We start from the raw sequence: 13,534 nt of genomic DNA on the forward strand, positions 1-13,534 counted from the left end.
CCTGAGCGGGACCCTGTTAGCCCATCCGGATCCGTTCCCCCTGCCATGGGCAGGGACACCTTCCACTATCCCAGCTTGCTCAGAGCCCCGTCCAGCCTGGCCTTGGAGACTGCCAGAGATCCAGGAGCAGCCACAGCTTCTCTGGGCACCATGCGCCAGGGCCTCAGCACCCTCACAGGGAAGAATTTCTTCCCAATATCCAATCTAAACCTATTCACAGTGCAACTGCTTAATCCTGCGTGTGCCGCTAGAGCTGCTGATGTACAGTTCAACACAGATCCCGAGGTTTGGCTCGACACCCTCCTCACACCTGCAGGACCCGGCATGTGGAGGAGGGCGGGGCGTTCTCTCGCGAGATTTGGAGCCGACGGCCGCGGAGGGGCGTGTTCTCGCGAGAGCGGTGCGCGGCCGGTACCGCCCCCTCCCCACGGCGCCCCCTGGCGGGGACGGGACGCGCTGGCCTCCACTGGCGCCGCCATTTGACATCGGTCGGGGCCGGTCCGGGCGCACCCCCGGCGCGGCCGGAGCCCCGGGCATGAGTGAGTTCCGTGGAGGGGTTCGGGGACACGGCGGGGAGTTGCCGCTGTGGCCGCCGCCGGGCGATCGGGAGCGCGGGCAGACTTGCGTTGGGACGCCTCACGGCCGGGGCGCCCTGAGGGGCGTGAAGGAGCAGGACACCCCTTGCCCCCACCTCAGACCCGCGGGCCGGGGCGGGCCCGGGACTCCTCACGTGTCCCGGCTCGCGCCGGTGTCACGACAGGCGCCGGTGTCGCCCCTCAGCGTCGCGGTGGCGCCGCGTTTTGGGGACAGGAGGCGACGCTCCCCTCGGTGACACCCCCGGGACGCCGCTGTCACACCGGGAGGGGACACCCCGGGATCTGTCACGCCGGGAGTGCGGCGGTGACACCCCCGGGATGCTCTTGTCACGCCGGGACCTTTGCACCAGCTTAAATTCCTTGGAATTCCTTGGAAATTGCATTCTGGCTCAGCGCTGCCAAACTGGTCTCCGTGGTAACAGAACCCAAAAGCTGTGGGAAAAGGTGGCTTCCAGTAAGGATAAAAAAAGAAAGATGCAGAAAGTTAGGAGAAGGCGGTGGTCGCACAGAGATCTTTACTCTTTGGTGTTGTTTTTTGGTGTTTAATTTGATGATGAATGCCATTAGCAAATAGCAGGAAGTGACAGTGTGCAGTAGGAGTGTTGCTGGGGTGACTTGGGGCTCTGCTACCTGTTGACAAGGTTGCAGTAACGAGCATCTGTGCAACTGGGCATCTCTGCTAGGGCAGGGCTCAGGAATCATTAACTTCAGCTCCCGTAGTCATGCTCATAAAAGTAATACATGATAAGAATTTGCTTAAATCAATTATATTAATGATTACTTGGAGCTTTTTCCACCCCCTAAATGTCCAGGCTAACTCACAGATTTAGCTCAGTTTCAGGATCAGGCAAAGGTTTTGTTTTTCACAGGTAGCCAGAGAGCATTTTAAGATTCAAGGATTAGGACCAGTGTCTTGGATACTGAAAGGTATCCTAGCCATGATTTGGAGCCACTGTGAATCACCATGATACAAAAAGTGATTCTGCTTTTTGAGGTACAGATGCTGCCTGAAAACTGAAGCTGGGCCCTGGCCTGACAGGGGACAGTGACTACAGAATTTTTGGGGCTGTGTTCCACACATCTTTCCCAGCACATTTCCTGGGAAAAGAAACATCAGTGCCTTTGCCACAAACAAACTTCCTTTTCTCTGACATGGTTGGGCTGGGGCAAAAACAAGAAAGTGCATCTATTAAACAGATGCTGTTTAAAAATTTATGTGCATGCAGACAAATTATCAGAGGTGTTAAGTGCATTGTAGTCTGAATGCCAAATGTATTCCCAGCTCACATAGAGGCCTCAGAGGCTTTGTTTATACTGGTCAGAGAATTCCTGGAGAGTGAGCTGAATTAAAGGCTGCTCTTCAGCAGCAACATGGATCTCACTAAATCAATTTCTGCAGCAGTTCAGCCAGTTAGTGGAGAAGGTCATCTTTTGTCTGGGATGTTTCTATAGGAGATCTGACTGGAGGCAGGAGCAAGAAAAGCAGATCTCTAAAAACAGTGCACTGTGTTTCCTTTCCATGTTGTATTTGAAAGAGCTCCAAGTGCTTAGTCAGGGTGAATAAATTAAGCACCTGTGATAGCCCAGCACTCTGCTGGGGGCCTGGCTGTCTCAGATACATCATATGGAAAGTTAAATGTCACCGTTATCTGATAAACAGGAAACCTGCACATGCCAAAGTGCTGATGCTTTTGGTAGCACATGAATCCCAGAACACACAGGTAAAATGTCTAGTGTTTGAAATATCCTTCCTTCTGCTGCTTACCTGGGATAGGAGCAAAAGGTCAGCTGAGGCAAATTTGAGGATTTCTTTAAGTTGGTCATAAGATCCTGGGCTATGATTGGTAAAGGTCCCTGAGAAAGTTAGAAAATCAACCTGAAGTGATTTTTTTTTCATGTAGCTGAGGAAAGACTCAATAATCTTTAATGCTTACAAAAATCTTTACTTTTGCAAATAGCCTGGCTAAGAAATGGATTTAATAGATTCTTTCAGTACCTTAGAACATTTCCTAAACCAAATATTAAGCCTGATATAAACAAGGCCCATAAATCTCATAAACCTCTATTGCTGCTGTTTGATTGCTGAAGACTGTTCAAGGAGTTTAAATGGATTTCCTTTTCAGTAGACTAAGTCCAAGGTTCCTTAAAAGAAAATAAAAGCATAGACTGAAAATGTTGGTCTCGAAACTTAACCTACCAAGCATGAATATGAAAATTGCAGTGTAAAGGCCAGTACTGTTTGCAATAGACACAAGCATTTTGCAAGTTTGGCAGTTCTGGCAATCTGTAATTCCTGTGAACAAGTGCTGCAGGTGGAAGGGCGATGTTTTAAGGGTGCAGTTGCTTCTTTTCATTAGCTGAATTGCTGTCTCTCTTCGTGCTTTGAAAATGTCACAGTTCCATTCCACGCACCAATGTTTGTGTTCAGTTATAGACATGAACAAAACACGAGCCTTTTGTCTTCTGAACTCTGCCTGAGCGATTTTCTCTACTCCATCAGTTTGAGCTGCTCCTTCCCTGCTGATTTAAGTCATCAGAATCTTCCAGGCCACTGTAGTCCTTCAGCATTCTCTTTTGTGCTGGTTATCCTGAAGTGTATCTGTTAGGAGGGCAAATTTAAAAATAAGTAGCACTAAAAAGGAATGAGTTCATGTAACATTCTTTTACTTTCTGTATCACTCTGCCAGAAGCAGGGGTGCTGCCCAGCTTTGCTGTGCTGGGTGCCCTGCCTCTGGCAGCTGTGCTGTGCAGAGGTGCTGCGTGCCAGCGCTGCCTTTGTCATGTTCAGAAATGAGCTGCACCATCGAGAAGGCGCTGGCGGATGCGAAGGCGCTGGTGGAGCGGCTGAGGGAGCACGACAGCGCGGCCGAGGCGCTCATCGAACAGACCACGGCGCTCAACAAGCGGGTGGAAGCCATGAAACAGGTCTGCTCTCCAGCCCTGCCTATCCTGCCAGTGCAGCACTTCCAGCTCTGGGGGCTTCTGTGCTGCACGGAATGAGCGGGCTGCTGGGTTAACCCTCTAATGCACACTCGGTGTTTTTAGATAGGGGTGTGGCTCTCATCTAAAAATAGCTTGTTCATATAGTTTGAGACTGTGAAAACATTTTCACAGTTACTCCAGTTTAAATATTGAAAACAAGCATTTAGTTGAAGAATGCTGGTAGAAATGGGCTTGGTATCTTACAAACCGCTCTGTGGTGTCTCTTGGTTTGCTCTCCAATGCAATACTACACAATTTTATTAATTTCAGCGTGCCCATTTAATCATACAGAGGCTCTGACATGTTTTCTTCTGTACAGAATACTTTGTCTTTGCACTGTCTCCTTTTGTTTCCAAAATAGCCTCTTGGGCTTTTTTGTGCTCACTTCTATTCTAATGTTGAGCTGCTCAAGGCGTGTTGTTAGATTGAGTGTGAATTTCACAAGACACCTCCTGGGAAAACGTAAAGGTTTCTTGTGACTTTCCATATGGGAGTCCATCCTGTCACTTTAACAAACCCAAGATATGTTAATGGGCCTATAAAAGTATAACACCCTGCATGCAATTTAGCCCTGTAAAACTAGGCATGCTGAGGCTTCATGGCTTCAGATCAAGAGTATTACATATCCCCATGTGTTGGGAGTCAGGATCCATTGACTCGGGCCTGAGTGACTTGTACCCACACAGCCTGGTGGCTTAAGGTTTTGGGAAGCCACAGTAAATGTCAGGAGGTTAATACCTCATGGTTTGTCTTTACCACATCTTTATGAGTTTTAAATTGCCTGATGGTGAACTTGGCCTGCATTAACTGAAGGTTAAATAGCATCCACGACACACATCTAAGGTGATGCTTTTGTGTCTCTAAAGGACAGGATGTCTGCAACACTTTCTGGTGTGTGTGTTTGATATTATTATTTAAAAGCAAGCATTGTCTTCCTGGTTACAGACTGTGAGTGACAGTAGAAATGGTGCTTTGTGACCTGCTGAGTAATACCTGCCTTTGGTTAATCAAATATGCTGTACCTTGTTGGTTTGTTTTTGTAATAACCAGTACCAGGAAGAAATCCAAGAGCTCAATGAAGTAGCAAGACATCGCCCTCGGTCTACTCTAGTGATGGGTATCCAGCAGGAAAACAGACAGATTAGGGAATTGCAACAGGAAAACAAAGGTAAAATATTAATATTCTACCCTTTTCAAGCTCCAGCCTGTATCACTGGAAATAGTGAGACTTTTACCACTGATCTTTTTTCAAAACAGAGCTGTAGAAGAAATTTTTTCTTCTGGTTTCAATTTGCCAATTTAACTGATCAAAATTCAGTTCAAGAGTCCTAAAGTCCAACCTCTGGGACTGATGAATTAAAAGAGAGATTTGGGAAAAATTACCTTTTTTGGTCCTTACCTAATGTCCAGCACAAGTGAGGAAATAAATAGAACTTTATTCTACAATATAGGGATCTTTTTGAAGAAGTGTTCAACGACTGCTGAAAATAATAGGAACAGCCAGGACAAGTTACGGTGTAAGTAGAGAAGTAGAATTCCTTCTGGTATTCTGTACACTAGGAATGCACTGTTCCTCCAAGAAAGTCTTAGATATTCTAACAGTTCCACTCAGCAAAGGATTCAGTGATCTCAATTCAGATGAGTCTTGCCTTATTTCAGGGGTTATTTATCTTTTGACTCAGTAGATTTTGAACAGAAGCATTTTTCAACTCTGGTTTTACCAAGCTGCAGATTAAGACAGATCTGTGAACTCCTTCCTACCTTTCGTACAGTGTGGCTTGTAGTGGCTGGGGTAAAGCTGCTCAGCCGCACTCCAGCTGGCTTTTTTCAGCCACAGGCACTGAACACAAAGTCACACTAACAAAAGACACTGTTACTGACCAGGATTTCGCCCAGGCTGATCACCATCAAAGCCATTTGCAGAGCCTGGGTAGATTTCACGGTGCAGGGAGCGGGGACACTCAGTTACGGGCTCATTTCAGTTTTCTCAAGCTGAAATCCTTGTGCATTTTGATTTGGTTCTCTGTGTTAAACTCTTAACTGCATTTTGAATTCTGTTGGCAGAACTGCGCACGTCTCTCGAAGAGCACCAGTCAGCTCTGGAACTCATCATGAGCAAGTACAGAGAACAGATGTTTAGGTTGCTTATGGCGAGCAAAAAGGATGATCCGAGTATAATAATGAAGTTAAAAGAGCAACATTCCAAGGTAATAACTTCATTGAGGGTTTTTGCTTTGTTTTTTAGTTAACCTTAGTTTGTAGTGAATCAATTCAAAGCTCACTTCATGTCAGTTTTTATGCTATGTACTACTAATGAGCCCTAATTTTTATAATCCACCCCATTCAACATGATCAGGAAACTATCAGTTGAGTGAGTCAACCTTCTCATTTATTAGAACTTTAAACAGGTAGCATTTCATTACTGCATTTGCTTAATTTTCTTTTGTTTCACTTCAGTCTTTAAGGCAACTGCCCTGTTACACTGCCAGAGGTTAGTAATAGTCAGACTTTTAGACTAGCTTTAATTTATGCTTGTGACACCAACAAATCATTAATAAACTTCTGCTTAGGGAGAGTAGGAGGAGCAAACTTTTTAAATTCAATATTTAATTTTTTTCCCCCTAAATATTGCAAATAAATTTTAAAAATTAAAAGTCCTTTTGACTATTGATTAACTGGATGAAGCAAGAAACACAAGTATATGTTCAGTTATTTAATAGTCAGAAAGACTTTTAAATTTTGGGGGAATTCATTAATCTGGGTCACTAACAGATCTAAACAGGAGCTTTTTAGCAAAATATTACATTTCATTGAAAATGTAACATAATCATTAGAGCAATGCAGCTGTGTGGACAAACATGTTCTAAGTGTTTAATAATCTTTCTCCTCAGCTAATTTAAGTTTGCAAAGCAAACTTAGGGTCTGCTTACTGGGAAAACAGAATTTAAGAATTTGATTCTTTCTTGCCTGCTACAGCATCCTATGTGTGTAATTATTGCCATTGGTATGAAAAAAATATTATTGGATTAGAGCTTTATCTTTAACATAAAATCTTGAAAAATGACAGATAAAAATAATTTTCAACAGAAATTACCTCAGAATATGGTATAGCACCTGCTCCAGCTTCAAGAGAGCCAACACAAGAGGGGTAAAATGAAATCCATCCTGAAATGGACTGTGATAGTTCATTTAGGAGCACTTCAATGGAAAGACAGGAAAAAGAAACAAAAAAAGAAAAAATAACATCTCACAATGTAATTGGAACAGGAGATTTAGGCTTCAACATTTTCATTAAACCTCTTCCTTCATGAATGCCTGATGAAAAAGATTTATCACCCTTATCCTGACACGTAGGATTTCTGGAATTTCATTATTCATTCTCTAGCTCAAGCTTCATATTCAGAAGATTGAACAATGTTGAAACACTTTTTAAATACCTCTCTCTTGTTAAGCAAAAAATCCATTATACCCAAGGAGTTAAGCTCCCTGTTCCCAGTAATGCTATTTTCCTGAGTGCAAGCTGTTATTTTAGTGCCTGTTTACAGATTATTACAAGAGCATTGATTGCTGCAGATGAAGAAGCACCTCCTTTAAATAGTGTCTTCTGTCGGTGTTGTATGCTAGAGAAAAGTGTGTGTTGGTAGCAGTGACCCTGATCTAAGCGTGCTGTCTGAATTTGCTCAGCTGAAACAAGGCCCTGAAATGGGTGTGGCCCCATTTTGGTTTTATCTCTTTAGAGAGAAAAAAACCCCACGTGTATGAAAGAGAGAGATACACAGAGGCTTTCACTGTCACTGCGCTCTTCTTTTTGTTTTCCACATGTGCCTTCCAGAGCAGAGCCTTCCAGTTTGGTGTTGGTGTTAGGGTCTGACCTAACATCAGTGACCTTGGAAGAGGCCCGAAGTTGTATTGATCAGTTGTATTGAGCTGTGAAAGCAGGAAGCAGGGAGAACAGCAGTATATCTGAAACCCACAGCTCCTACCAGTCCTTCTCAAGGGTGCATCCTTGCCTGACCACAGCTTCCTGTCAAGCTAAATTTGGGAGTTCTTAAAAAAATATATTTCATGTCATCACCTGTACTAGAAACTGAGAAGAAAATAAAGATTTACAGCAAGTTCTTCCCCGCTCCCTCACATTGAGAGTGGGCATTTAACAACTGCTAAATTATAGCTTGGGCAGCTGGAATGGCAGAGGGGAAAGGGCTGATGTTTATTTCAGTAAAGGGTATTTGTTTTGGTCAGATGATTCATTATGATTCAGCTGAGGCAGTTCTTTGTGGTAGTTTAAAGGCAAGCTGATCATCTGCCAGCTGTATAGATCTCCCATCAAATTCATCATTTAATGGTGGGATTTAGCTTTAGTCTCTACTGTCCTTCATTTCAACCCTCCTGTCCTGCTTTTCTTGATGCTAGCCAATAAATATTGTGGATTTTGTCCAAAGGCCAGGTCAGGCACAACTAGACTGGCACCACAGCAGAGTTGGAATAAAAGACAAGTTGAAAAAGGAAATCTGTTGGAAATACCTTTAAACCGTTTGGCTTAACTGAGCAGTGAATGCCAGAGGGGCACAGGCTTCTCATGCAGCATTGCAGGGAAAGGAAGCAGTGACCCTTATCCTGAACCTCTGAAGTCCAGAGCCCAAATAAGCTGGAATTGGAGGTGGAGTCAAGCAAAAGTATCTAAAATAGAGAGTGGAGGACAGGTTTGAGTTTTGTAGTATATGACATAGTAAGGATGACCACTGCACCTGCTCTTTTTTGGAAAAAAATGCCTGTCCATGGACTGGTACTGGAGATCCAGTTTCAAACACCTGGAAAGAATGTGGCTTTCCCTGCTGTTCTCACAGGAGTGGAGCTGTTTTGCATATCCAAAATAACGCACATCAGTTCCTGCTGCACAGAAGGGCCTGGTCAGGGCAAGCACAGCACCATCTTGTAGCTGTTTTGAGGCCAGGGTTCACAGTTAGTTAAGCTTCTATCAGATTCCACTGTGAGGCAAACCAGATTTATTTAAATAAACAGGACCACTGTGGCTGCCACACTGTAATGTTAGAGAGAATTTGTTTTCCAAAATTGAGGTCTGTGATAAAAAATGTCACAGCAGCTAAACAACATTTAATGCTCTGCTTTTTTAATAATGCAGAAAATATATCACTAAGATATTACTAAATATTGTATCTCAGGAGCTGCAAGTGCACGTGGACCAAATTACAGAGATGGCAGCGGTGATGAGAAAAGCCATTGAGGTGGATGAAAGGCACGGCTGCAAAGAGCAGGAGCGCATCAGCCAGCTGGAGGTGAGGAGAAAGCTGCAGAGGCACAGATATTAAAGGGAGTAAAGATCCTTCCAGGTGTTTCATGGAGTTACTGTCCCAGTCACTCGCTGCTGTTGTGTTACCCTTGCCTTGCTGGAGCAGGGGAAGCACCGCTGCAGCTTAATCTCAAGGAGGGGGTGTTTAAAGCCCTTCCAAGAGAGCAGGAGGGTCAGAAACTTCATGTGCTCCCTTGGAGAAGATGACACAGCACTGATTTCAAGTCAGTGTTTTACTCCTTATGCATTAGTTTGGAGTAGAGGGGAGGCTTTACCTGATTTCTTTCTGGAGTCCTACTAATGTATTTTTCACTCTCTGGTTTTAGCAAGAAAACAAAGGCTTGAGAGAAATTCTTCAAATCACTAGAGAATCGTTTCTGAACCTCAAGAAGGACGATGCATCAGAGAGCACATCCCTGTCAGGATTAGTGACAAGCAGTGATCTGAGCCTGAGGAAAAGCTAAGGACTCTGGGAATCAGCAAGCTTCAGTTGCACACTTAAACCAATGGAGCATCAGGGGGCACTGGTCAAGCACTTGTTACTGAATAGGGCACCAGCAAGAGGATACATCCAACTCCAGCTCAGTGGCTTTTATACTGTGTAACATAAATTCAGCTGGTGTTCTGCAATACCCTCAGTGACAGATTGATTGCCATAGATCTAACCTCAGTAGGAAATGGATTAATGCACTTGCTGAATTGCATATTCTTTTTATATGAACTTGTTTTACAGATAAAAGGTGAGATTTCAAGTAATTTATGTAAATTATTGCTCATACAAAGTTCAGTGCAACTCTTCGATAATAAAGGTAAGATTTCAAGTCTAATCTCTGCCTTAGAAAGTAGTAACTTATGAATATGCTCTGTGTATGATCCACATAGCATTTTTTCCTTTTGTTTTGGTTTTAATGACTTCTCATTTTGCAACAAACCTCTTTGATGGGAGGGGCACACAGGCAGCATGAAATTTAAGGATTTCTGTCATTTAGCCTTGAGGTATCGCTTTAAAATACAAGGCCAGTTTTTAAACTTAAGGAATGCTGTCAATCAATAGCTTGGAGTTTTTAAATGAAACAAGATTCTTTCAAATCTGTGCACTGAATTGTATTGTGAGAACATGGAAAGAGCTGTTCCTGCTTTGTTGTTCTCAGGCACACAGCTAGCAATACAATTCTGCCTCAGCTTTTACCTTTCAGAGGGGAAATCCAGCTCAGTTCTCTGTCAGTAAGAAGCCACATGAGTCCTGTGTCTTTCTTCTCCAGTTGCCTGCCCAAACTTTCTGTGTGGAATGGTAACTGGAATGGTAACTGGAAAGCACAAAAGCAGTGGCTGCAGAAATGAGGGTGGAGGAAGGAGGAAGGAGGAAGCAGCTTCATGGCAGAGTTGGAAGCCTGCAATAGTAGTCTTAATTTTCCTTTCTCCAGTACTAGCTAGTCATCAAGAAGGTTTTAAAGTGAGTTAAGCAGAGTGAAAGCTGTCAGCTACAGAAAACTGTGGAGCTACAGCTGCCATCCACAGTTTCACATTCTGGCTGTTTAATAACCCACCAAGCAACACGAGCTGAGCTATCCTGAAATCAACCACCGCTTAGTCAAGTTTGATTTTCAGTCACAGCAACACAGAAGGAACTAAGCATCCAACACTTCCAAGCGTGCCAGCTTCAATGCAGCTTCCTGTGCCCCAGCACAGCTTCCCTGAGCTCGAGTTAAATGTTCCACAGGCCTAAGGGGGAGCTTTCAGTGGCACTGAACTGACTTAGGAGCAGCTCAGTACCTTTGTTCTGTTCTCTCTGTTGCTGCTCCTTCCTGTGGTGCTTTTAAGAGGAAATAAGTGAGAAAGGAGCATTAGCAGGCAGTAAATACTGGTTTTCAGTGGATTAATACATGTGCTGACAGGACAGGTAAATCAGGCCTCCACATTCTCACAGGCTGCTTTAGAAATGGAAAAGCTGCTGCTTCTCTGCAGAGCACCTTGGCTTCTTGCTAGGCTTAGGAACACATAGAGGACATTCACATGCATGGAAAAAAGCTATGGCCGTTTCCAGACTTGTGAAACAGCCGTGGGGAAATTCTGGGGGAACATTTTAGCTCAAGCACAAAATATTCTTGTCTGCTTTTATATTATCTGTAAAGCTTCGCTGGTGCTTCTCTAATCTAGATTTTGCATTTCTGCCATGGCTTGCAAGCTGCTGACTTACCAGAAGCAACATCTTTTTTCACTGGAGAGTTCTGTTGTTGCAAACTTACAAGGAATTTTGGGTTCAGCTGTTGAAGTTCTTGTTTCTAGAAGCATCTTTTCAACCACGCACTGGTGTCAAGAGGCATTTCTATCCATTTGATGCTGAATTCAGCTTCATGGCTGACTTCTGGTTTGGCTTCCAAATACAGAAGAGGGTTGTTGGTCTGTGGCAGTACTTTGAGGTTGCTCTATTAGGAAATAATGCTTGAGTAGTGTTTATTTTTGTAAATTACAAAGAAAAAGTGACTTAATTTATCTACTCTTAGTCTTCACATTTGATACATCTCCCCTTTCAGTCCCCTACCTGATCACTGTAGGATTTTAAAGAGCCTTCACAGTGTGTGGAGTGACTATTTTTCATTGCATACCTGTTATTTTTGTAATGCAGATGGCTTGAAAAGGATTTATGGCTAGAATTGTGTACTGTACAGTAAACTTATTTTATCAATAAAGTTGACTGAAAACATGGATGTCTCCATGCCTAAAGCAAGGTACTGGCTCCGAGATGAGCCTTGTTGGCAACAGAAGATAAGAAAGTAACCAAAACTGTTCTATGTGGCAGCTGTTCAGCCGAGGGCAGACTGAAACTAAATTTGGCTGGTTTGTACAACTAAAAGCTTAAAACAGCTTTGACTTTCTGATAAGCGCATGGGATTAGAAGATTGTTAAAATACAGAACTAATGACACTGGAGAATTACATGTAGTGGGATCCCTGTGTAAATGCCCAAAAGCTTAGGAAGTTTCCTTAAGCTCCTTTTCTGGTTAAAAGAGGAAATTTCAAGTCTTCTGTTGCAATGTAAAACTTGAACTTTTTTTTGAGAGCTTGGAGTCTGAGTGTCTGGGGCATGACCGGCCTCACTTTGGCCGGAGAGCACCGTGGTGCTGCTCACAGCATGAGGGCAGAGGGAAGGTGAGACCTTCAAGCTCCTCCTGTGCTACCCCCTGTCATGGGCAGGGACATCTTCCACTATCTCAGGCTGCTCCTAGCCCTGTCCAACCTGGCCTTGAACACTGCCTGGGATGGGGCAGCCACAGCTTCTCTGGACAAAGATTTTGTAATTTTTTATCAGTTCTTCTGTGACAAATTGGCTGTACACTTCTGTTATCCAGCCAAGCTGATAAGAGAGCACAGGTCAGCTAAATGAAGGCTGTAGTCTTAGATGCTGTGTGCAAAACTACATCAAGTCATTCCTTTGCTTATGGACCATTTAGCATAAGTGGGACTGAACTGGAACTGTATGGGCGCAGAGACCGAGTTCCTGCTGCCTGCAACCACCTTCCTGTTCCCAGACATTGGGAGCCAGTGTGGCCCTTGTATCAGGGAATATCCTTATTGCCCACGTTCAGAAGACACTCACCTGACAACTGCCTTAACTAACTGCTCAGCAAGGAGGGAAACACTTTGTCACTGCAGTCTTGGAAGAAGCACGTGCTGGCAGCACTCCTCAGGCACCAGCAGAGAAAAGGCACAGGGAAAACCCACCAAACCCAGCTGCAGTCTCTTTCCATTTCCCAAGGTGAAAGTTTATGTTTTTGAAGAATGGCAGACAATTACTTCTCTGCAGTGTGCTCAGCACCAGAAATCCCCCAATCCATACACCTGAGGTGGCTCTTCCAGCAGTGAGCAGCAGTAGAGCTGGTTTTGAGAAGTCAGTTCTTGGAAGCTTAGCACAGCACACCAATGGATGCAGGGTGATCAACACCTTCCCTTTTCCAATACTACATTCAGGAACACTGCAAACACGTTTTTAAATGACTCATCATCTACAACTCATTGCATTCCTGGCTAAGCAAACAGCAGCTGCCTCCTACAATTCTCCATCTGTGCTTCTTTGCTTCCTGCATGTGGCTTTCCCCCTCACCGTCAACATTCAGGATAAAAAAAAAAATCGAATCCAGCTCATTTTGAGCATATTAGATATCTGATGCTTTTTCTGATGAGGCAGCCTTGTGAAGATCCAGTTCTGAAGCAGGCAGGGAAGTTTTACACAGCCCTCTTCTCCTGCCACTCCCTCTCGCCCCCAAAATGAGCTTGTTTATTGCTCTGGTTTGAAGTTGACTTATCCCAGTGTTCAAGGAAGCACAAAGCCCTTCATGCTCATCAGGAGTCAGCTGGCTGCCTGGAGCAGACAGACTCTGAGAGCAATAAAATAAATACAATAAACAACAAGCATCTGTTGAACACACAAGTATTACAGGAGCTGTTGTTTCCAGAGAAAACTCAGACCCCAGAGCCTACTAATCCAGGATATGGGAGGGGAAGGCAACCAGATGGACATTGACAAAATCCAAATAAATCTGGATATATCAATATATCAATGCATTTCCTGCCCCTGAGTAAGGGCACAATAACCTAACACAATACTCACCTTGCATACCCAAAGGCTCAGTGTCTTATGCTGACTC

At 44.0% G+C, this 13,534-nt stretch overlaps 1 protein-coding gene across 1 annotated transcript; it reads left to right on the forward strand.

Moving 5' to 3' along the window:
• Nucleotides 1–443: 443 nt before the first annotated feature.
• FGFR1OP2 (FGFR1 oncogene partner 2) lies at nt 444–11,593 on the forward strand. The gene is made up of 6 exons (XM_066550071.1): nt 444–539; nt 3,385–3,521; nt 4,629–4,746; nt 5,643–5,785; nt 8,762–8,875; nt 9,216–11,593. Exons 1-6 carry the CDS (start codon nt 536–538, stop codon nt 9,351–9,353), a joined length of 654 nt encoding a protein of 217 aa, XP_066406168.1. The 5' UTR covers nt 444–535; the 3' UTR covers nt 9,354–11,593.
• Nucleotides 11,594–13,534: the final 1,941 nt, after the last annotated feature.

Source organism: Molothrus aeneus, chromosome 5, assembly GCF_037042795.1.
Source record: "Molothrus aeneus isolate 106 chromosome 5, BPBGC_Maene_1.0, whole genome shotgun sequence".
Taxonomy (NCBI): domain Eukaryota; kingdom Metazoa; phylum Chordata; class Aves; order Passeriformes; family Icteridae; genus Molothrus; species Molothrus aeneus.

Bases quoted from the DNA above. Each gene is read 5' to 3' on its own strand.
- FGFR1OP2 (XM_066550071.1), top strand. The intron at 4,747-5,642 runs GTAAAATATTAA...TTCTGTTGGCAG, and splicing joins ATTGCAACAGGAAAACAAAG to AACTGCGCACGTCTCTCGAA. The intron at 8,876-9,215 runs GTGAGGAGAAAG...CTCTGGTTTTAG, and splicing joins AGCGCATCAGCCAGCTGGAG to CAAGAAAACAAAGGCTTGAG.